Here is a 22951-nt window from a genome sequence, read left to right as displayed (position 1 = left end):
TCGTGACTCCCTACCCTAATTTTTGCTTTCTTTGTGCAGCTGAATGCAGAACATAAGAAAAAAAAGTTAAACAATATATTTTGTATTAAAATAAAAGGTTTTAAAGTCAATAGAGACCAGTTTAATATGATGTTACAATGTTACCCTCTCCCTTTTTATAATACGTGGTTGGACTTCTGTGGATATTTTAGTGAAAGTAATGCAAATGTCATTTAATGCATTACTCTGCATAGACAGTAACATTGTAAAGAAACGTATTACTTTCAAATGATAGTAACTGGTAGCATGTAATACATTTGGGAAGTAACTTGCCCAACACTGATTGTGATATTACCTTTAAAAAAAAGCCATATTGCCTGGCCCTACCTGCAAGGAAGTCATCTGTCAGTAAGAAAGGAAGGGAAGGTAGTTTAAACAGGACGCTTGTGTATTCAAAGGCTCTAATTTTCATAAGGCAAGAGGTGAAGTGGTGTATGCAAACATATGTAGTTTGCATGTTAGGAGCTTGTTCCTGTATCAACACGTAAAAACTGAAACTCATTCACACAAAAATAATCTTTTAAAATGTATAAAATCAGCTTTTCTTTCTGTTTGTTTCCAGTTTCTTCTCAAGGGATGTTCAGCATAATGGAATATGGCATTTCATTTAGACAGCACAGCCTACTCTGCATAAAGATGTAAAGATAATCCTCCAACAGGCCCTTTTTTACTTTGTCATTCAAACATTTAAGGAATTAAGTTATTATAAAATTGGTTTTAGGTTTCAACACTCTTGACTCACAATAGAAAACATGTAATTTTCCATGGTTGGCCTCCTTAAATGGATAGTGACGTGCTCTTATCAATCAGACTGAGGAGTCAAACACTCATGATTATGATCATCTTGTGTTTGCTCATTAATTAGGTCATTGTCTGAGTTGATATGCTGTGCTGTAGTCATGAGATTTCATGAGTACTGCTCGCTGTCAGGTAATGGCAACCAGTTCAGCCGGATTGTTCATGCGGATGCACCTGAGGCAGCAACAGTCAAGAGCCTGTTAAAACCACAGCTGAGTCGTTGTCACCATCCAGCCTTTCAGAGGCTTTATTACTGTTCTCTTGATGGGCCACAGAGCTCATGACAAGTAATTTAATCAGTGAAGAATACTGGTTGAACTGCATCTTGGTAAAGGCGATCATCAGTAGATGAAGTGAAGACTGATTAAATGGTTTTATATTGCCAAACGGCCTTCACTGAGTTATCATTTTGCCATTCACGTGATTTGGCACTGAGTGGAGATTGTTCCTCAGAATGCAGAAAGCAACGTGGGAAACACACCTCCAACAAGTAGGGACGTGTTTGATCAAATGACTTTGTATAAATATCTATCGTAACTTATCACAACTTGGCTTATTCTAAGAATCTAGGGAGGACGGAAAATGTCCTAACCTCTTTTGTAAATTATGCTCACTTTATTGAATGTGGCCTGAAGATTACAAAGCTTGATCGTCCACAAATTAACAATAATACCAATAACTTTGTTGTTTTACATTACTTTACATTTTCATAATTGGGTTGCACTTGCTAAGCCACAGTCTCTCAACAACAGCAAAAATGCAGTAATTTTTTTATAGTAACCCTAGTGAAGTGTGAGATAAATATAGAGGAAAATATTAACTGTTAACTATTGTCTTAACTATTAATCCTTGAAAGACTGGAATAGCACTTAGAAGAGCAGATACCTACGCCCAAGCCCAACAGTGCCCTTTAGTTAAATCAGACCTAATCCAAAATTAAATGCAGCATGTGTAAATCAGCTAGAACCAGCTTTTTATTTGGATCTGCATCAAATTGTTCTCACTCATAGATAGCAGCCACCCAAATACCTAAATGTTAATAAATGCTTTATCTCACGTGCTGTTAAAGAAAGTGAGAAAAAATTCCTATATCCATCCCTTTATCTGTTAAAGGGGTCTGTTCTGGGCAGAGACCCATCCTCCATCCAAGTTTTGTGTAAATCCGTTCAGTAGGGTTTGTGTAATCATGCTGACAAAGCAACCAACAAACAGACATGGACAAAAACATAACCACACGTTTTTGATTAGATCAGTTGTTAGTAATCAGATTAATAACTGAGTAATCCATCTCATTACACTGTAATCAGTGTAATACAGCCAATGACGTGGTCACATCCATTCATGTGAAAGCAGCTTTCAAGTGTGGTTGTGGATCATCATGGAAAACCTGGCGGATGAGCTTACATGCAGCAAGCATGGTGACTCACCCCTCTGTTGCAGTTTTCCTTAAATCTGGGGAAGGCAGCAGGAAAGAAAACATCAAGGGGATTTTTTTTCTTTACTGTGAGGTCAATCCAGTTTCAGTTGGATGTTTCAGATGAGATGCATCATCCATTCTTAACCAAGATAGGAATCATCAGGTAAACAGTAAATCTTTCCTGAGAATTCCACCTTTCATTGCGTGAGAAAGCTATAATAGCTCTGTCAGGTTAAGGGAGGGTAGATGGGTAGCTACAAATCTGCTCACAAAAATATAATAATATATTAGCCACTACCTTAAGCTTTATTAATAAAGGTCCCCACAGAGATCTTATCTTGACTTTGGTCACTTACAACACTTCAGTTCAGGAAACACTTACTTGTACTTTAGGTGCTAATGTTAGCACCTAGGGTTCCACTAACTGTGCATATTGCCGTGTAACTTACTATAACTTTAGATATGTTAACATGCTAAGATGTTACAAGCATTTTAGTAGGCCTGTTTGCTAAAATTTAACATTACAACTGCTTGTTAACATAGGCCGACTAAGTGTTAGCATGTCAACATGATAACTTCTTTATTGGTAGCATAGGGATGTTAGCATGTTAACATGACAACAGCTTGTTAACATACTGTAGTAGCGTGTTAACACGGTAATTGTTTGCTTGTTAGCATACTAAATGTTAACATTTTAACATGTTAACCATTTGCTTGTTAACATACTAACGTTAGCATGTCAACATGACAACAACTTGTTAAAATACTAATGTTAGCATGTTAACATGATGGCCTAACTGTTAGCCCACGCTACATGTTAGCATGTTAACATGATAACAGCTCGATAACATATTAACTTTAGCTTGTTAACATAACTGTTTGCTTGTTAACATACTGACATACCATGTTAACATGATAACTGTTTGCTTGTAAGCATACTAAATGTTGACATTTTAGTATGATAAGTATTACCTTGTTCAGGTACTAAATGTTTGCATGTTAACATGGCAAGTATTTGCTTGTTAAACTTGCTAAGCTTGACAAGCAGGGTGATGATGCCACTCAAGTAGGGCCATGTCTCCTGTGTTCACATGAAAAGGTCTTTAGGGAGAAATTGTGATGTGTTATGAGTTATATTCTACATTTTAAAGATAATTAATATTGACCATAAACTAATATGATTTAGTCTTAATAGCAGCAAATGTGCCCTTTAGACAGGTCATGTGAGTAAGTTTAGATTGCTTTAATAGATTTTATGTCAAATTGCTCAGCGGGAAGGGGAAATACCGGGTACTTTGCCAAAAGCAACACCATATGTAGAAAGACAAACAGCCCATTCATTTTGTCCCACTCTATTTTATATGGTGGGGCTCACAATTCCTGAATAAGCTGTTTCTTAACAATAGCCCACATAGTTTCCCATTAAAAATAATGACTTTATTATTCGTTATATTTCAGTTATTCATTCTGTGCTCACCAGTACAATATATGTCTCATTCAACCCTATTTGCCTATTTGTACCAATGTAAATTATACTTATTCTTGGTTTAAACTTCCTGTTTCATTTGATAAGATGTGTCACATCTGTTCAAAAGAAGAAACCTAAATTACATTTTCATGTCATTCCCTCCATGTGTGGTGGGTTAAACTTTGGCCCTCCCCGAGAAGTCACTCGCTTGTGTTTATCCAGACTCAGTGGGTGAGAGCAGCGGTGCTAAAGTCACACCTCAGGCCACAAAAACGGAGTCTGGATATGAGGCCCCCAACATCAGGTGTCCAACAGAGACTCTGACGTGCCAAAGTTCTCACACAGGACGACTGTAAAGGAATCTTAATTGGACCTCAGCCCTGCTTTGAAGGCAAGATCAGTCAAAGTCAGATGAACTATTTCAGTTTCTAAACTCTATACATCCCAGTCTTTGTAACCTCAAATATATGTGATTATAGTAAAGTTTTTGAAATGACCAAACATAAGACTGTTTTTATTAAGAGGTTATGAAAAAGAAATACAGACAATTGGAATTTGGGCCACTGAATGATCTTTGTGCCATAGTTTTTTAAAAATATTTTATATTCAGATAGTTCCACTTCCATGGAAAACAATAAAGAGAGCTGGCAAGATAAAATGGAATGTATTGTAATGATCTGTTGGATAAGGTCCATGATTTCCTTGGAACTCTGTTTGTGTCTTAACTTAAAAAAGACAGAAGAGGAATAATTTAAAACCTGTAACACCTCGGGCACTATTTGGATCCATGTCAAATTCAGTTATCTACTTTATATGGGTAGATATTGAGGTGACTTTTTAAATATGTTTTTATATGTTTGAATCTAATCTATCTTTTATAGTATAATCCAAGCTGCACATAATTAAAAGTAATACATATAAATATATGACATGTCATTTCTGAGATTAGTTTCCAGTGTTGTAAAGCACATACAGAAACGTGTTAAAATGTTTTTCAGTTAGGGCTGTTTAGGACGTACTTGCACCGCTTTCTTGAGTTCAGCACTTCATGATGTTTCGTAATTTTGCTGTGTTTGTGACTCCAACAGCCAGTTTATATCTAGCCCAAAAACAGACAAAAGACAGGTTTTATTTTTTATCTTTCATAGCTCATTTTACTTTCTACCACTTCATGTTTTGGTCTTTGCACAAATGAAATAATGTACATAATACACTGTCAGGCATCTTTGGCCTTCAGTAATTTGCCTTACAGTATTTTGAAAATCTTTTAAAAATGGTTTTGTCAGGATTGTCAAGATTGACATCTTTCAAAGCGAACACATCATTTTGTCCATCCACTATAGGTCAGCTATCGGCCACACCCTGTTTTCGTGTTTACTACAGCATCAAAGCCTTCCACATTATTTCTGCTCTGACTTCCGTAAGCTGTACAGTCCTAAATAGTTTTGATGGGGTTGACAGATTTTCCATTCAAAGCCCTGTCTTATCTTAAGTGGCAGGTCAAAAAATGTATGGCCTCTCTCGGTAGGTGTAGCAGTCCAGTTGACACTCCAGTCCTTCCAGAGAGGCTGACCGCATCTCCATGGCCTGATAAGGAGTGTGCAGCGGCCGACACCAGGAGAAAGAGGAGAGGCTCCAGTGGCAGGAATGCTGGGAGGCTACAGAGAGAAAGAACTCACCCCATCCCCTTCCCCTCTCCAGATCCGCTGCAGCAGCTCTTCCAGAGTGAGCACATTCATGTAGAAACATTGTAAACTCATTAGCATCTCATAATGTAGCAGCGGAGGTGACTCACAACTACAGCAATCAGAAACATGCAGACACAACATTCCATGCACATCTTTAAATCCTTACACACACGTGCACACACAGTAAAGTGTACTAGCATTTTAGTTTGAAAAACTCACCCTGTCAGGCCAGATTGGTATGTACCTGACTTCCTTGTTGTACTATCAACAATCCTGGAAACCCAAAAAGTCTGCTGGAAGCTTCATATTTCGCCATATTTTAGTAATCCTATAAATGTTAATAACAGATTGAGCATATGTATGGACAATGAGGAAGGAGATTATGCCGCTGGAATGTCTTGAGAAATTTCTGACGACACTGTCTTAGTTTTTGTTTTTTGTCTTTAGACATTTTTTAAAGCCACCTTTTAAGCCTTCAGTGCTTGATTTTGGTGGAATATCACTTTAACTTCCAAGCTTGGGTCGCCTGCTTTAAAAATTTACAATTCCATGTTGTCTACTTTGTCATGTTGGTATAACTTTGAGAAAACGTAAGATGTTAAAACGTATTTTGACATTTTAGGAAATGCATAATACCACATATATCTATTGGTTAGCTTTGCGTAGCGTTACTTGTCGAGCTTGCTGTACAGTGGATTTTGTTACCCTCAGTCTGGCTAGCGGTTTCCCCGTTTTTCCAGTGGTTTTGCTAATGCTAAGCTAATCAGCTGCTGGCTGGAGCTTCATATTTGTACCCTACAAACATGAGAGTTGAGTCATTCTTATCATCTAACAAATAAGGATATCTCCCAAAAATGTTGCATGATCCCTTTAAAGTTCTGAAAGTTTGAGGTTTGCAAAACAAATTTTCTCCTGTCAAATTTTATTACAAAAATTAAATGGTAAGTTAGCTGCTGAAGTATGTTCAACCATGACATGTTTGATTGTGCAATCTAATGCCACAAGTATAGCAAAGCAACATAATATACCAGCTGTATGTGTAGCTGTAGCCCTTTTCTCTCTCTTTCAAAGCTGTAGCTGTCTTGCAGTGTGTATATTTGGTCTGTATTTGTGTGTGTTTTGGGAGAGTGGGAGTTCATAGGTTTGAGTGTGTGCAGAGGCAGCCACAGGTGTGAGTGCCATGTGACTGAGGTCAAGAAGGGTAAAGTGAGAGTGTTCAGCTGTCTGCTTAGATCACTATATGAAAGAGGAGTATGTTGGAAAGATACCAAGCATCAGTGCGGGTATAGTGAGCCTAGCAACGAACACTTAGCAACACAACCTTGAGTGTGTCTGTGGTTGTTTGTGTTTGCACTGAGCATTTAGCGGCTTCAGTGTTTATCACACTGGGTAAAACTATTGCAGATGCAGGGATAAAACTTGCTACTTCAAAGTTGCAGGATAAGTTTAAGATTTGTCCAGCCTTGCGTGAAAAATGTGTTCAAACACGTCAGTTATCACATCTGAAAACATCTTTTATTTATTTTTTTACAGTGTATTGCTCCATTTCGCAATAGTGCAAAATTCAATATTTTAAAGTTCCTCATAAATAACAAACATATCATAAACAAACAATTATCACCACATTGAACACTCAAAAAAAAAACAAAAAAACAAAAAACTAGTCACATTGAAATTGCACAAATGGATTTAAGATAAGCGAACTCTCTATTTACAGTTCGATCAGCAGAATGGAGGCCAAAGTCTTGTGTGGTTTTGTTTGTCTTTCTCTCCAAATCATAACAGAATTACAGCATCTCCATAAGACCCTCACAGCCCCTATTCTACTGGGTCTGCTCTAACATATGAAACGTAAAGTAGCTTTAGATAAACGGATTAACTAAATCCTTCAAAAAAAAAGGAAAGAAAGGTAACTTCTCAGAAGTTTGGAATGGTATCACTGCGTTACACACAAACTGAACTGAACCCTGCTATTAACTGAGTCAAAAAGATTTCATTTATGTTCAGATAATGCAAGTTCAGTGGTGATGTTCCCTTAATCACAGACCACACGTTCTATAGCCAGTATATTTGTGGTTGATTATACAGTTGCTTCTAGTTCAACTTTGTAATAGAGTTGGATTCAATTCAACAATGAGGTAATATAACAAGACACCACACTTGATGGGGCGTGGAAGGGAATATGACAGCACCAAGTGTCAACAGCGTTACTCATTAGTGTCAAGTGTTGGTATACTGTAAGTAAACTAGTGCTTCAGAAGTAGACTTAATCATATAGAGTCCTTTCATTGACTGGTCAATAGGGTTGCAAGCGACTGAAGCCTTTAGCACAAATGTGGTGAACGTAAGGTACAGTTTCATGTGAGATCATGCTTGTGGCAGTGAAGAAATATTAAGAAATGCAAACCGAATGCTGCATATTACAATGCAACAGTCAGTTCTCTTAACCAGGAGAAATTTTAAATGCACACAAACCGAACGACTACCTCTCTCCTACCGAGACATTCTCTTTGTCATTTTCATTGACGATATGCACATTACACCTAAATAAATATATTAAAAACACTCTTAAATAGGCATAGATCTGATCTGTTTCCTTCTCTTAGCATCTTTAAAACAGAATATATTAGGATTTATACATTTTTATAAATAGTTATGGTTCAACAAAATTATTCTTTATATATATATATACACACATTATATATATATATATATATATATATATATATATATATATATATATATATATATATATATATATATATATATATATATATATATATATATATATATACACACATTATATATATATATATATATATATATATACACACACATTATATATATATATATATATATATATATATATACACACACATTATATATATATATATATATATATATATATATATATAATGTGTGTGTATATATATAATGTGTGTGTATATATATATATATATATATATATATATATATATATATATATATATATATATATATATATATATATATATATATATACATATATATATATATATGTATACATATATATATATATGTATACATATATGTGTATATATATATACATAAATAAATAAGGGGGCCGAGGGCCTAACTTCTCTGTGTTGTTGGTGTCCATGCTCTCTTGTAGCGCGGGGAAGGATTCACTACATTGCCCGTTACTGCCACCTAGTGTGACATAGCAGCACTACAACATTTTATCCTCCTGTTGGGAGTCAGTGCCAACATGTTAACATGCATGGTATAACCATCAAAAGCTACATTCCAAAACTAAAATCATTCAGTTTCTCTTTTTTATGTACATTATTGCAAAAAAATCCTGACATCAAAAAAAAAAAATCTTGCAGAGGACAACAACATCAAACCGAAAACATTTACATCACACATGACAGAATTAAGTGTCCACCACAGTTCACGATTGAGTGTGTCAAACACTGTGAGAGTGGTGGGGAAAGAAAGTGAGGCTCGAGGAGAGATCGGTCAGTTTTAACACATCTTTATCCAGGAACATCTCCTGAAGAGAGTAGGAGCTGGTATCTGTATGGTGGAGCTGTACAGTGGAGCTTCAGGCATCCAGACCAGATACAGTGCAGTCCAGAATAATGGCAAACTTGGTTAAGTGCAGCCACATTGGTTTGACCATAAAATTAAAAAAAATCTTGAAAATCTTTCAGAAAGTATCTGGCATCTCTGAACTAGTCAAAAATGAAAAGTTATGTGTGGCACATGTTGTTTTTTTTTAAATTGCCAAGATTTGAAAGATTTTGCTTTGAAATTAAAGTTCATAACTTATGTGGTAATTTTTTTTAAACCATGGTTAGTCTTTACCATGAGTGCCACTATTTCTAGAGGGTGCTGTATAATAATCAAGGCCAGGAGCCTTATCCACACCATCCCTCTGTCTTTATCCATTTACCTGTCCACTCCCGTCTTCCTCCTTTTCCTCCTCCCCGTCTCAAACAGAGCAGTTGCGTCTCTTCCCAGAGCCAGTCTGGGTTGTAGCAGCAGAGGCTGAGGTCAGCCAAGCGGTGACCCCGTGTCAAAGGCTGGTGGAGGAAACCGAGAGGGTGGGCGAGGAAGGCGGCGGGAAGTTCAGAAGCTCCAGCACAGCCACGCCCACACTGCTGCGCCGTGTGAACATGCAGGAGGCGGCAACCCATTTGTTGCTGCGTGGGTTGTACTTCTCGATGGAGTTGAGACTGGAGCTGCCGTCATTACCTCCCACTGCGTACAACCAGCCATCCATCGCCACTAGGTCATGGGTGCTCCTGGAGGGAGAAACAGATCCAAATAGAATATCTAAATTCCACGCGAATAATAGTCTTGTTTTTATAGTCATCAAATTTGAATTCATTTTGTTGCTTTATTTGATATAAATAATAATTTCTATGCATTTCTTTTGATCTAACTATTAATTATAGTTAGAGTGACAACGGAAGCCAGCATCTGTTAATGTACAGTGGATGCATTGTGGGGTTTGCATTACTTTCCCAAAATGCAAGAAAAATTAAAAGATTACAAAAAAAGGCTGTAAGATTTAAAGCATCATTGTGTAGAAATTGTCATTTTGTGTGATTTGGCGCCCCCCACAGTTTTCTGAGAGCAACACCAACATGTTGTAAATACAAATGATGTAATAAAAAAATGTAATGTAGGTGCTAACTACAAACAAAACTCATTACATCATAACAATGTGATGTGTTGAAAACTTGTATCTTGAAGTAAACATATACATAACTCTGTGATCCTACCCTCTCACTGAAGTTATACAGTGCAGAAACCAGTGATAAGGGGGCAGAGTGGCTGAGACAGAGACACCATTCACCCTATTACAAGACACTGTACCATCACAATGAGTTTGAAGCTGTTATTTTAAAAACTAATTGACTAATGGTTGCAGCTCTAATCATGAGCAATGGGACAATAACTGATTATTTTAAAACACGCTGAAGCGTCATTATTATGGCAGCAACTAATAACAGTTTGAGGACACGAGGAAGTTCCAATAATACTTTAGTTCATTATTAATCATAGCCCAGGACCAGTGGAAAAGTTAATGGTTTGTTGGCAGAGAAAAAAAGAGACGACAGATCTTATTATAAAACGGTTGAGAAGAGTGATAGATTAGTTGTCAACACAGTGCGATATTTTGTAGCGTGTAAATGGAGCCTCTCAGCAACAGCATAAGAAAAGCTCTCAAAGCCACACAGCTGATTAACACATGGGTTATTCATGGGGCTGCACAGTCAACTGCTGTCAGGTTTCCCTGCTCCTACAGTACACTGACTCAAACACATGAGAGGGGCCTGGGGAGCAAGTGAATCTGCTGGTGTGTCCTCAAATCCAAGACAGCTACTTCACTAAATCTCTTGTATGTATCAATACAATGCTGTGAGTGTGTGTGCATTGACAAATGCTTTGATAAGCACCCTCAAGACGAGTTTCATGTTCTTAGAAATAAGAGAGTAGGCTGTTGTGGAAAATAGGTCATTTGATGTTAATGCCGCAAGACGATTTAGACAGTAAGGATGACATCCAAATGCCCCAAATCCCTCGCCTTGAAGAGTAAAGATTTTCCACAGAGCAAAATCTTCACAGCAGGGGGGTCCGCCTGACAAGCTCCTTACAGACAGCACCACGGTTTCGTCTTTTGCTTTTAAAATGGAGATTTTATCTTCTATTTAGTTTTAGGCAAAACGTTTTTTTTTTTTCTGAGGGTACCATAGAGTTTCTCAAATACAGACCAGCTAATTTCTCCCCCTCTCCATCACTAAGGTGTCCATATTTATGAAGTATGAAAATAAGGATAAAAGCTGGAGAGGCCTTATCAAAAATGTAGAAAGTGGGTTGAGGTGAATACATTTCAACATTTCATCAGTGTGAGCTGAACTGTGCACATGGAATAGTAGCACCGGGCCATCCTGGCTGATCACTTGGCTAAGGTAAGTTTCATTTCCTTAAGTTCCCTGGATCAATTTAAGGTCCTCTGTCATGTCATCAGATACAAATTTTGTATTCGCTATATGGTTCACTGTTGATTTCTTCCCTTATCATACTGTAAGGTAACTGTTTTGAAAGACAGGACCATTCTGTTCTAATATGAACTGTGGGTGCAGACTAACCTGCGTATGTTCATGGGAGCCACTCCCTCCCAGGTGTTGGTCTTGGGGTTGAACCGCTCCACAGAGTTCAGGCAGCTGGTACCGTCATTGCCTCCTGCGACATACAGCATGCCGTCCAGCACGGCCACCCCGGCACTGCTGCGCCGACTCAGCATGTTGGCAATGGCTGTCCATGTGTTGCTCTGCTCGGTAAATCAGGAGACTGAGCATTGGTCACATGTTCATATATTCATTAAATGTGTATGATTTTGCCTCCACCGTCAGTCGATCCTGGCAGCGGACAAGTTGCTCTGATGATAAATTTAACAGCATATACTTTACCTGGGGGTCATATTTCTCCACTGTTGCGAGATGTGAGGAGCTGTCATAACCTCCCACTGCGTACAAGTTACCATCTGGAGGGGAAAAGGGAGTTAGCACTCAGAATGTAAATATTAGCAGTCAAATACCATGTTGGCAACTCCCGCCTGAGTTCAGACATTCAAATGTAGACAGCGAAACATAAACATACAGTAGAACAGCGTGTTCATAATGTCATGTTTGTGGCAAGTTCTTACCCAGAGTTGCTACTCGTACATATCTCCTACGGGTGCTCATAGCAGCGATTGAGGTCCATGTACTGGTCAGAGGGTCATAACGCTCTGCACTGAAAGAGGAGAAAATGACTTAAATATAAAAACACTGTAAGGTTTTACTGTTGATATAAACTGTGTTTGAGACTTGGCCTAGAAAACTGCATCAAAACAAACAAAAAGGCTGCAACTGGATACAATAATGTTGCAAATCTAGCTTAAAGTATCAGGAATGTTCAGAATTCATCACTAAAATGTCAGTCTGTCTGTACCTATTGAGGCAAGAAGCTCCATCATAACCTCCAGCAGCATAAAGCAGGCCGTGCAGGACGGCTACACCCAAACAGCTCCGCCGTGTTCCCATGGAAACCTCAGGTTGCCAGGAGTTTGTGATGGGGTCATAGGACTCCACAGTTGCGAGGTCAGAGGTGCCATCGTACCTGAGGAGATATGGATATAAATAAAACAGAAATGGCTTTTTGATGATTGAAGTTAAGTCAAGTTAAACAGGCATTCAAACAACACATGTAAATCGTCCACATGTTCGCCTGCCTCTTTATAAAAGTAAGGTTTAGATAACATCACATAATACAATGTTTGAGTTAGAGATGGTGGTTAATTAGTTTTGGGTCAAAGGTCAACGCTATGGTTATCGTCACTCACCCTCCGACAGCGTAAAGTCTGTTCCCAATGGCTGCCACGCCCACCCGTGCCCGCCGAGTGGACATGGACGCCACCATGTGCCAGCGATCTGTCCTGGTGTCATACGCCTCGCAGTCTCCATGGATGGCAAACAGGCTGCCTCCACCTGCAGAAACATACACACCACCACAGGATGGTGAAAAACATATACTCATACATCAAGCAGTTCTTTAAAAAAAATTAAAATGTTGTCCGGAATTTAGTGATTTAGTGATACACAGAATATTTCCAAGTTGCAGGATTTTGTGATGATTTTGGCAGAAATCCAGGTTCACTTCTGCTCAGTGCAGTTTGGAGTGGCATTTTTGGATAATTATATCTTGATGTATTGAACAAGTATGTTGGAACAAAACAGTTTTTAGGCTTAAGACTAGCCTTAAAGGTTAGAATTGACAGCCTGTTGAATTTATACTCGCAACAAATATTTATTTATTTATTGGTTTATTTGACAGGGACAGTGCAACACCGATCAACAGAAAAGAAACTGCAAGTGAGCCAGAGTTAGCCATTAAGGCTAATTTTCATCCATTGTCCCTGGCCAGATGTTACAGGCAACCTGTTTAGATTTAAGGACTATATGGGGCAGCATATCACCAGAGTAACCGCTACGAACTGCAAGCTGTAGCTGCTGTTAGCCATGCAGCTACCAGTTTGGGCTGGGAGTCCGAAGCACCAGGGAAGTGTTGGTGTTTACACTACTACCAGCTTTAAACTGGATGGGCTTGGGGTTAGCTGGTTAGCATGCTAACAACACAATACATAGACGTCATTATGTCAAAACGGTTATTCCTCCACATTCTGTTCATAGTTTTAGGGAAGTCTTGAATGTTTTCAACCAAGATTCTTTAATTGTATTTACTTGGTTTAATTTAGATGAATGAAGCGATGCAAGATGACAGCAACGAGACTCTCCGATATTTGGAGAAAATACCTCAATATGAACACTGTGACATTATTTCAACTGTGTAAACTTTTGTTATTATAGAACTATTATAAACTAAAGGATGAATGATATTATTTCTGAATAACATAAACCATTTCTGATTTGGATACAATTATGAAAAGCAATATTTGGAATTCATTGAACATTTCATACTGCTTTAGTTAAAGAGGTTCAAACAAATGTTTCACTTTACTGCAACGCACCCACTACAACCTGGGAAACATTTCAGATATATGACAACACTATAAACATTCCAGAAAATGTCTAGTCTCATATTATCATATCAGCATTTTTATATCCCAGCTATAAAAACTCTGATATCTGCACACATTATGAGGCTAAAATTAATTGATGTGTGGTCTAAGTGTACCCTAGTGGGTACCTTCAGGGGCACACTGACCAACGGCGAAGAGCACAGGGCTGGCGCCCTCACAGCGTCGCGGGCGCGTCCGACTGTTGCTGAGGACTCCCCTCTGCTCAGGCATCAGGTGATACTTGAGAGCCTCGATCAGCAGGTCCTTGCACTCCGAGTGGTGACGCACTAGCAGCTCTGTGTCCACGTTGCTCATCAGAAAGTCTCGCCTCAGCAGCGGCAGCCGCACGCACTTCATCAGCTAAGGAAATGTGATAAAGGTGTGTTACAAATTATAGTCAAACTGAAAAAATTAAGCAGGATAGAAATTCTCTCCGGTAAGGTGAGACATGTCTTACCCACGGTACGTGTTGCCTACGTCCATCTATATCATGTTTCACCCAGCTCAGCACAGCCCGGTACACTTCCTCTTCTGATGGCACATTGAGATTGTCACTGGAGATCAAATCCAGGACCTGGATAGAGAAAACAAAGCAGATGGGTGAAGACATTTTATATAATCATTTACAATCCTTCACAGCGCCTTTAATTCAACTGTGAGCTTCAGAGGAGCTCTTGCAGAAACAGTGAAAGAAAAACCAAACATGTCAACACACAGGAAGTGTTCTCAACAGACAGTGCCAGTTCCTGTATGTTGTACTTGACTTGCTGAACTGTTGCCTCTCTTCTCTGTCCCTTAATCTGCTGTGTTTCAAACTTAAGGGCAATGCTCTGTGTTTTGTCTGCATCAAAATAAAATGAGGTGGAATAAACATTTAAAATAAAGCAAAACAAAATAATTTCAGGCACCATTTGACAATTAACACATAAATGCTTGTGTGCTATATCAAGGTCTATATATTCGTGTGCGAGTGCTGCAGTCTGAGCGGCTGCCTGGCACTGTTCCCAGATCAACCCAAAGTTGGCAGGGCTGGGTGGGGCCAGAGCAGCCAGCTGCTGTCTTGCTGGCCAGATCAGGGCAACAGTTAGCAGCCTCCCAGGAACAGCCTCGACTAATCCAGTCACACAGAGAAATACTGCTGCTGCTGCCCCACCCTGCAGTCCCCCCTACCTCTGCATGCACATACTGCATCACATTAACTAGAACAAATGTCTTGTGTCTGTGTGTGGAGGAGATGTAAAAGAAAATTGGTTTTATGACTGCCCTTGCAGTATGACAGCAGGAATAGATAGATGAATTAAAGGGGTTTCCAGCTGCATCACACACACATGAGGATGCATCCATTCTTTGTTGTCTTTATAATGCTGTGCATGTGATGCTACATCACTGAAGTATCACTAAAGCAGACTAGTCACAACCCCTCCATGCCCTGCCACTTCCTTCACAGAACATGGAGAGAAATATGGGGCGTATTTCACAGCTCTGTGAGCTCAGAGTCCTTTAGAGCGGCCAGGTCTGGTTCAGATTTATGACAGACACAGAACAGCTGCAGACATAATGGGGCTCTGAGCCAAAGGAAACAGAGAGACTTAAGAATAAAAAACAAAGAAAAGAAAATGGTCTATTTTTAATCTCCCTTTATGCAGCTTAACTTTCACTGTTTTAATAGACTGTGCCCACACACTCCGATTGCAGATTCAGCCTCAGAGCTTTGAAGGCCACAGACAGAGAGAGCAAAGCTTTTTCTCTTATTGAGCACAATCTCTTCAGTGCTGTGGGGATTGTTCCTTAGAGAGCAGAGGAGATAATGGGAAAGTGATGCTGGCAGCTGATTGTTACTTGTTTTCACTGATACTTAAATTTCTCGTCACCTGGCCAGGCTCAACAGGCATTTGTTTGAAAGGGACACCATTACATGTAAGACATGATGCAGTTTTCCTCCTCCTTCACCCGAGTGGAGGAACGAATCACCCTAACCTTATTGCATCACCAGCTGGACTTGTAGATATATTGTGAAGGTAATTTTAAATGAAAGCAAAACATAAACAACAAAATGTAATGCAAGTAACTTTTTATCATTCAGGACTATTCACATAACTAAAAAGTTATAGGTACAGGTGAGAAATTAGCACAGTGGTGTTTTGATGTTCATACCTTGTTTAAAAAAAAATTCAAGGAAAAGAAAAAGCCCACATTCTCCGTAGAGATGCAAATTTTAAGCAATTTCTTGAACTGAGTAAAATAACAGATAAAGTAAACATCAAGTAACTTAAAAGATAAATCAAATTACACAAAATAATGACTTCATTTTAATTGACTTTCTGTCTGTTGCTATTCAACAATTGATCCAACAAACACCAACTCATACTAAGGCTACTTAGTAGTTCAAATGTAATAATATCTTTTTGTATTTTTTAAATTACAAATTAAAAAACATTTTTTCATACCAGTATTTTGTATTATATTTTGATATATTTCATAAGCAAGTATTTGTAATTTGTAACCAGATACTTTTTGATGTAAATTTTCAATCAGTTATATTCTTAATGGTGATTAATTGATTAATGACTTGTCATTAACATCCCGAATTCTCTGATTCCAGCTTCTTAAATGTGAATCTGGTTTCTTTATTCCTCTATGACCATTAACTGAATATCTGAAAACAAGACTTTTGAGGACGTCAACTTGAGCTTTGGGAGACACATTTTTACCATTTTGTGACCGTTTATAGACCAAATAATTAATTAATTAATTAATCCAAAAAAATAATTGACAGATTAATCAACAGTAAAAATGATTGTTAGTTTCAGCCCTAGTGGGACCTCCCTTATGTTTAAATTTGGAACAGGTAATGTGCCAACATTGTTTGTTTAACCTTTATTTAATCAAGATTTTCTCATTGAGAACAATGTGGTGTTTCGTTTTGTTTTTTTGGCTACGCCCTTGCTCAACACACTAACACCTAAAAGCTGGCAGCTCAACCAGTCTGATCTGTGGTCAATGAGCAGCTCCAATGGAGCAGTCAGTGCCAAGAGGCCTTGCTTAAGGGCACTTCAGCAGTTTATTCTGCTAGTCTGGGAATCAAATTAACAACCTACCAGCCACCACTGCACCACCAGATGGCTAGTGCTGAATTAGCAAGCATAAATCTAAACTTAATTCCGTACAAACATTGGCTGAAAACGGTAACAGTAAAATATTGGAACCAAAAAAGAAAACACGCATTAAAACCTCAAAGTAAGCCATGCTGTTAGCATATAAACAGTACAGCGGCTGTGAAAATGCCACTAGCTTTGCCTAATCACCACTTCCAGGACAGGAACCACAGCGCTGCCACTGCTGTGCCCAGCGGATGAATAAGTGATAGTTTGGCTAAGTTGATGTGCCAGATAAAGTAATCCGTGGCAGCACACTGGGATGATAAAACCACAAGAGACAGTGATTGATGTAGCGAGCTGAGGAAGAAGAGAGGTCATCCTAATGAACGGTAAAAACACAACGCTGAGGCCACTTCCCTTGGGGAGCCTCTGTGATGGAAAACATGACTGGTTTGGATACATTTTATAATAGTGAGGAGAAGCTGATAAACTGAAAGCTTCATATTAATGTTCTTTATGGTGTATTTATGAGCAAGTAGATGAATTACTCCAGTAGAGCCACTGAAGTAAGCAGCAAATTGATAACCCAAAAGTTGATAATTTCCTGCCATGAATTCATAATGAAGGACATTTTAAAGTAATATGATTAAAGTAATGAGACTAGGCCTGATCAGGAAATGTCATGAGGTCTTCCTGCACAAATTAAGGATAAATAAATGGTGGTATCCTCATCTCCCTGTCGTTTTTTAGCTTGGAATCTGTAGTATTTTACACACATCCGATTTAACTTGTTTTGGTGGGGGATACAACGTGCAAGCTGTGCATTCAGCCATGCTCACAGACTTAGGCAATTCTAAATAAGTTAGGGATCAAATATTTATCAGCGAGTTAGACAGCTTTTTCAAGTTGTTTATGTAAGGATATTCACAGTTATCTCAATAATGAAAATTCACCACAATCGCGATACAATCTTTTATCGTCCCATCCCCAATTGTGAACCTGATCTAATCAATAGGGAATCACTAATGCATTTAAGACCGAAGACAACATACAGCTTGTATCACAAATTATAATAGACTACAAAACTATCTACAAAGTTCTCCTACAGTCCATGTCCTTGAGATATCTGAGGAAGACTGGAAAGTCAGACGAGGACTACCAACTCAATATCCTGGTGAGAATTCTGTAACTATATGATACGACACTTTGTGACTTCAAAATTAAAAATTCACCACTTTCATAAAATTCAGGGCTGTCCTCTACTGCATTCATTTTGGCAAGAGATTGCCAAGGTGATGGGGAACATTTTTGGAATAGAAATTGGAACTTGGATGATCTTTTGTCACATTATACCTGGGACAAATCCCAGCAAAACTCACAGCCCAGGACATTTATATTTATAAAGTACTTGTGGTTGCCAGCAAGAAAGCCATCACACGGAAATGGCTGCTGGCAAACCCGCCATTCAAGGATGACTAGACCTCAGTTGTCAACAAAACACACTGTATGGAGACATTGACCTTTTCCTCAAGACAACAATCTAAACAGTACATAAAATACTGGAACAATGGTCTACACACTGCTGGATGTAACTTACTGTCTGTATGATTGATAACCCTGTGCTGTACTAATGTATGGCCTATACTAACCCTTCCTTGTACTACACCAAAAACATCAATAAGTTCACCATCGTGACCACGTGCCACCATTTAAACTGCTTTCTTTAACAAGCACCAGTTAGCAGAAAAGGCATCACCCCTACCTGTTTCAGTGGCAGCAGCATGAACTCCTCGGTCTTGGACACCTCCACAAAGTGCTGCAGGACATACTTGTGCGCCGACTTGAGCAGGTCACTGCAGGAGTGCGTGTCAGCGAATCCTCGGATGCCCAGGCAGTTGGAAGGGTCCAGCTGGCTGAGCAGGAACTTACAGCAGGCATCCCGCACCCCATTGAGCTGCAGCAGGCTGGCTGCTGGGAGTAACGTCTAGGAAGAGAGCAATTTCAGACGAATACACACTGTGAGTCTTTTGTATCGACTTGTGCTCTGTGAGATGTGATGAATAGGGATCAAATAAAAAGTCTAATTTGACCATCTTCCTACCTGCACGTTGCCTTCCCCGACCACAATTTCTGCTGTGTAGGCGTACTGGACCAGCTGCTCCAAAGCCTGAGGGTCGATGTCATGTAGGGTCACATGGGTCTGCCGACTCTCCGACATCTCATCTGCATGACCGCACAGAACGAGAGCAGTTTTATTTTATTTTATAACCAGTAAAACTCTGGCTGATATAATTGCCTCCCTGTTCCATCATGCTGTCACGTGGCAGCTCCGAATGTATACAGCACTGCTGCCAAATATCAGCATAGCTCATTTGTTGCTGTCGATTTAATCAGTTCTTGTGTGGTTTTTGAAATTCCTGAATATATACACTCTTGCCCAGCACGGATGTTCCTGCAGGACTCTACGTCAGAGGGTTCTAAATCAACAATCAAATGATTCATCTCCTTTAGTTAGAAGAAGCTGAAAACACAATATCTGCAGGGGAGTTGGGATTTTGCTGTTTGGATGACCATTAAAGACCAGCAGAGTCTGTTAACATGGGCTAATTAGAGACTGGGTCAGATGAGAGGAAGCCCTGCAGCTGAGTCTCAAAAGCCAGACAGCTGACTGTCTGGAGACACATTGTACCCTCACAAAGGTCTAGTGTCGGGAGGAAATCTGAGACTCACAGACCTCATCTGACCACCTGTGCCCCAGACAGGAAGGGGGGGAAGGAAGTGATGATGCTGGAAGGATGAGGTAGCGTTCACTGCACACACGAATTGTTGTGTCATCAAACTCTGAGCAACAGAAAAACAGCAGGCGTGTAATAGGAATAAAATGATGGACTGAACCTACTGGTAAACATAGCATGGAAGTAGGGGCTGCAGGATGCCAGCACCACTTTGTGCGCCTTGATTTCTTTGTTGGAAACATGGAGCACGATGTCGCACAGTAAGCCGCGCTGTCGCATCCTGTTCATGGACACGAAGGAGTCATGGTAGTGCCGCTTTGAGTTGTGCGAGATGCTGTGGCCGTCGCGGTTGAGCAGCTGCATGCCCCCTTCCATCATGGTGCCTGATGTGGCCGTCGCGGGCTCTTGCCTGGGCCGCACTCTGGGCAACTGAAAGATGCAGAAAACCATTTTCACGTCAGTTAATACCAATGTCATTAACTTTTTAAAATGTCTTTTGTCATCAGAAAAACTTACAAGGGGTTAGACTCTAACTCTACCTACAAGGGGTGTGCAAGGATGCAGGTGTTATGACAGGTGTCTTGACCAATCACTGCACCTATTGTTACTGTTATCGTACCCATCCTGACAGCTATGACAGGAAGCCTACCAGCATGACAGAAATCTCAGTACAATTACAAAGTGTTGTAGGTCAGCTGGCCTGGTTATTTGACATTCACTGTCGAGACTCATTAAATCTCATTACGTCAACAGAGAGAAGATAGACTTTATTGGAATGAAATCAATCCAGGCTTCTCATTTATTGGACTGTATTGGTTTATCTAATAGTAATGACTGCTGACCAGCGAGTTAAATTGCACCAGATTTTGCTGTGAAGCCCCCCACCTCACCCCAGCTGCAGCCTTGGGTAGGCAGGGTGGGAGGAGAGAAGGATGTAGCCTGAGTTAGCCTTTTCCTTTGTGCACTCATCCGCCCTGCACTCGGATGGAGAACACACTTCAGAGTGTTGCATAACCATCATCGTCACGCGGCATCTTCGAAGTTGTTGTCTGATGAATATTTAGGATGCACTAAGGCAAACTACTGGATGAGGGAAACTGGACACCACAGTTATATCATACTTCTGAAAATATGTCTCTGAAATCAAATGATGGTCTGATACCTGGTAAAGGCAGAAAAACAGACTCACAAACAGAAGCTTACTGGCCCCAAACTCCTCTGATGGACAGCATCCACATAGATGATGTGCTGTTTAAAATATCCTTAACTGGATAGATTAAAATAATTACTATTTCACTCCATATCTCCTGCTATTTGAGCATGGTTCCCACAATACGATGTGGGAAAATATTTTCCTTTAGTGATGATTTACTCACTATGTTTCATCATTTATGTTTGTAAATATAAAGAGAGGTTTCTGTGACAACAGCACAAGCTAGTGAGGACCGATAGGAGTCCAGGAAATGCAACCCTCAAGACCGAAAGCACAACTTATTGTGGTTTCTGATAAAGTTAATTCACGCTCGTCTCCTCAGTCAAATAGACTATTCACTGAGTATCATCATAATCATGTTGTCATCTGTTAAGAGACAGTCTTTCAACTCAATACTCCGCACTGTCCCACTGTGGACCATCTCAAATGTCACCACAGCTGCCTGGCGTCTAGCTTTGAGTCCTATTTTCCAAAACACAATGGACCACAAAAACACACCAGCCGTGCTCCTCTATGGGGGAACAATCTGCTCTGGTGCCCAAGGGGATAACACGAGACAATGCTGCAAATAGAGACATGGATACATGGGAGGTTGAGGCAGGAGTGATAACATAATTGTGGCATTAAAACTAACAGAGCACCTTGTCTTTTAAACTCTTCTCTTGCCTCCCTGGCTCTAAACCTTGTCTGCTATCCACACAGACGCTCTGATGATCCTTGACAAACATGCACAATCTTGCTGGATGCACTGAGATCTCTTTTGGACAGAAGGGTGTTTCTGTTCATAAATCAGCCACCTAATGTCTCAAGAACCCCCAACCCCCACTGAATAACAGCAGCAGCAGCAGCAGCAATAGAGAGGATGAATGTGTAATTTCTTTACCGGTGGCTTTGTCGCGGTTATCCTTGCAGACGGTGTCTTCCTCGATGTGATGAGAAATAAAGCAGCAGCTGTCGCAGTCAGATTGGTTTAAAATTGGTACCTGTGTTTAGCTATCTGTCCACATTCTGTCTCCAGCATACGATACATGAAGAAAGCCTCTGTTTTGTGCTGTATGTGGTTGACGTCAATGCAAAAAAACTGCATGAAAGCTGACATCGGTTTGTTAAGGTGGCGCTGGAGCTGTCGGAGGTGAAAGTAGAGATGCTGCTCATGATGTTGACATACGATGCCGCGGGACGAGAGAGGCGCACATGAGAAACAAAGGAAGTCAACGCCGAGGCGCAAATGTCAAACGTTCACAATGGATGCTCGTTCATTACTCGACGTAACGCGGACGACCTTAAGCGCCCCCTTTTGTCTGGTCAGAGTCCGGAAGTGCGTTCGATAAATTCATTTCAGCCAGCGCGGAAGGCGGGGTGTTAGCTGGAAGGGCTATGATTGGTCAGAGCCCGAACCATCCCCTCGTCTCGGTCACCCAGGACAATAAATGAAACAAACAACGAACAACTCGCAGAAATTCAGTGGTCAATATTCTTTTTGATGGCAACCGTGCATTTATCATCCTACTATTAACACAAAATAAACGTCACGAATGACTGTCTATGTATGTAGATAACTAAGCTAACATTAGCTCCACCTACAGAACAATTAAAAGCAGCTCTCACCACCAGCCGTCGTCGGTGTCGATATGACAGCAGCAATGATTTCTTCCTGTTTGTCAGCTTGCCCAGCTTTGTGGCTGTTTAACTTACTGACTAACAATTAAAAAAGGGAAAGTTCTCTCTCTGCGACTCCACAGCTGCCTGTGTCTCGTGAAAGCAGCTGTTCATTTAATTTAAAACCTCACGTGTGGCATCAAAACACCCCTTGTTCTTGTACACAGCTTTGACAGTGTAATTTTGAGGTTGTCGTGCTCGACGGCTGTTTTTTTTTAATTC

At 39.9% G+C, this 22951-nt stretch overlaps 1 protein-coding gene across 3 annotated transcripts; it reads right to left on the bottom strand.

Annotated features, from left to right (window-relative positions):
- Positions 1 to 8488: 8488 nt before the first annotated feature.
- On the bottom strand, positions 8489 to 22756 carry klhl17 (kelch-like family member 17). 3 transcript variants are annotated; one of them, XM_073469354.1, is made up of 12 exons: positions 22679 to 22756; positions 20022 to 20286; positions 19224 to 19345; positions 18885 to 19106; positions 14482 to 14598; positions 14171 to 14384; positions 12789 to 12933; positions 12398 to 12565; positions 12111 to 12199; positions 11875 to 11948; positions 11554 to 11735; positions 8489 to 9699 (listed from the first exon to the last, which is right to left on the bottom strand). In XM_073469354.1, the coding sequence occupies exons 2-12, from the start codon at positions 20233 to 20235 to the stop codon at positions 9471 to 9473; spliced, it is 1776 nt and encodes a 591-aa protein (XP_073325455.1). In that variant the 5' UTR covers positions 20236 to 20286; positions 22679 to 22756; the 3' UTR covers positions 8489 to 9470. The 3 variants fall into 3 exon arrangements, with proteins under 3 accessions (XP_073325455.1, XP_073325453.1, XP_073325454.1); XM_073469352.1 differs by lacking the exon at positions 22679 to 22756 and adding an exon at positions 21954 to 22237 and having other exon boundaries at positions 14153 to 14384; XM_073469353.1 differs by lacking the exon at positions 22679 to 22756 and adding an exon at positions 21954 to 22237.
- Positions 22757 to 22951: the final 195 nt, after the last annotated feature.

The sequence above is a fragment of the Pagrus major genome, chromosome 7 (genome assembly GCF_040436345.1).
Source record: "Pagrus major chromosome 7, Pma_NU_1.0".
NCBI classification, from domain to species: domain Eukaryota; kingdom Metazoa; phylum Chordata; class Actinopteri; order Spariformes; family Sparidae; genus Pagrus; species Pagrus major.
Note: the sequence above shows the minus strand (reverse complement) of the source record. Positions and strands in the feature narration are given on the sequence as shown.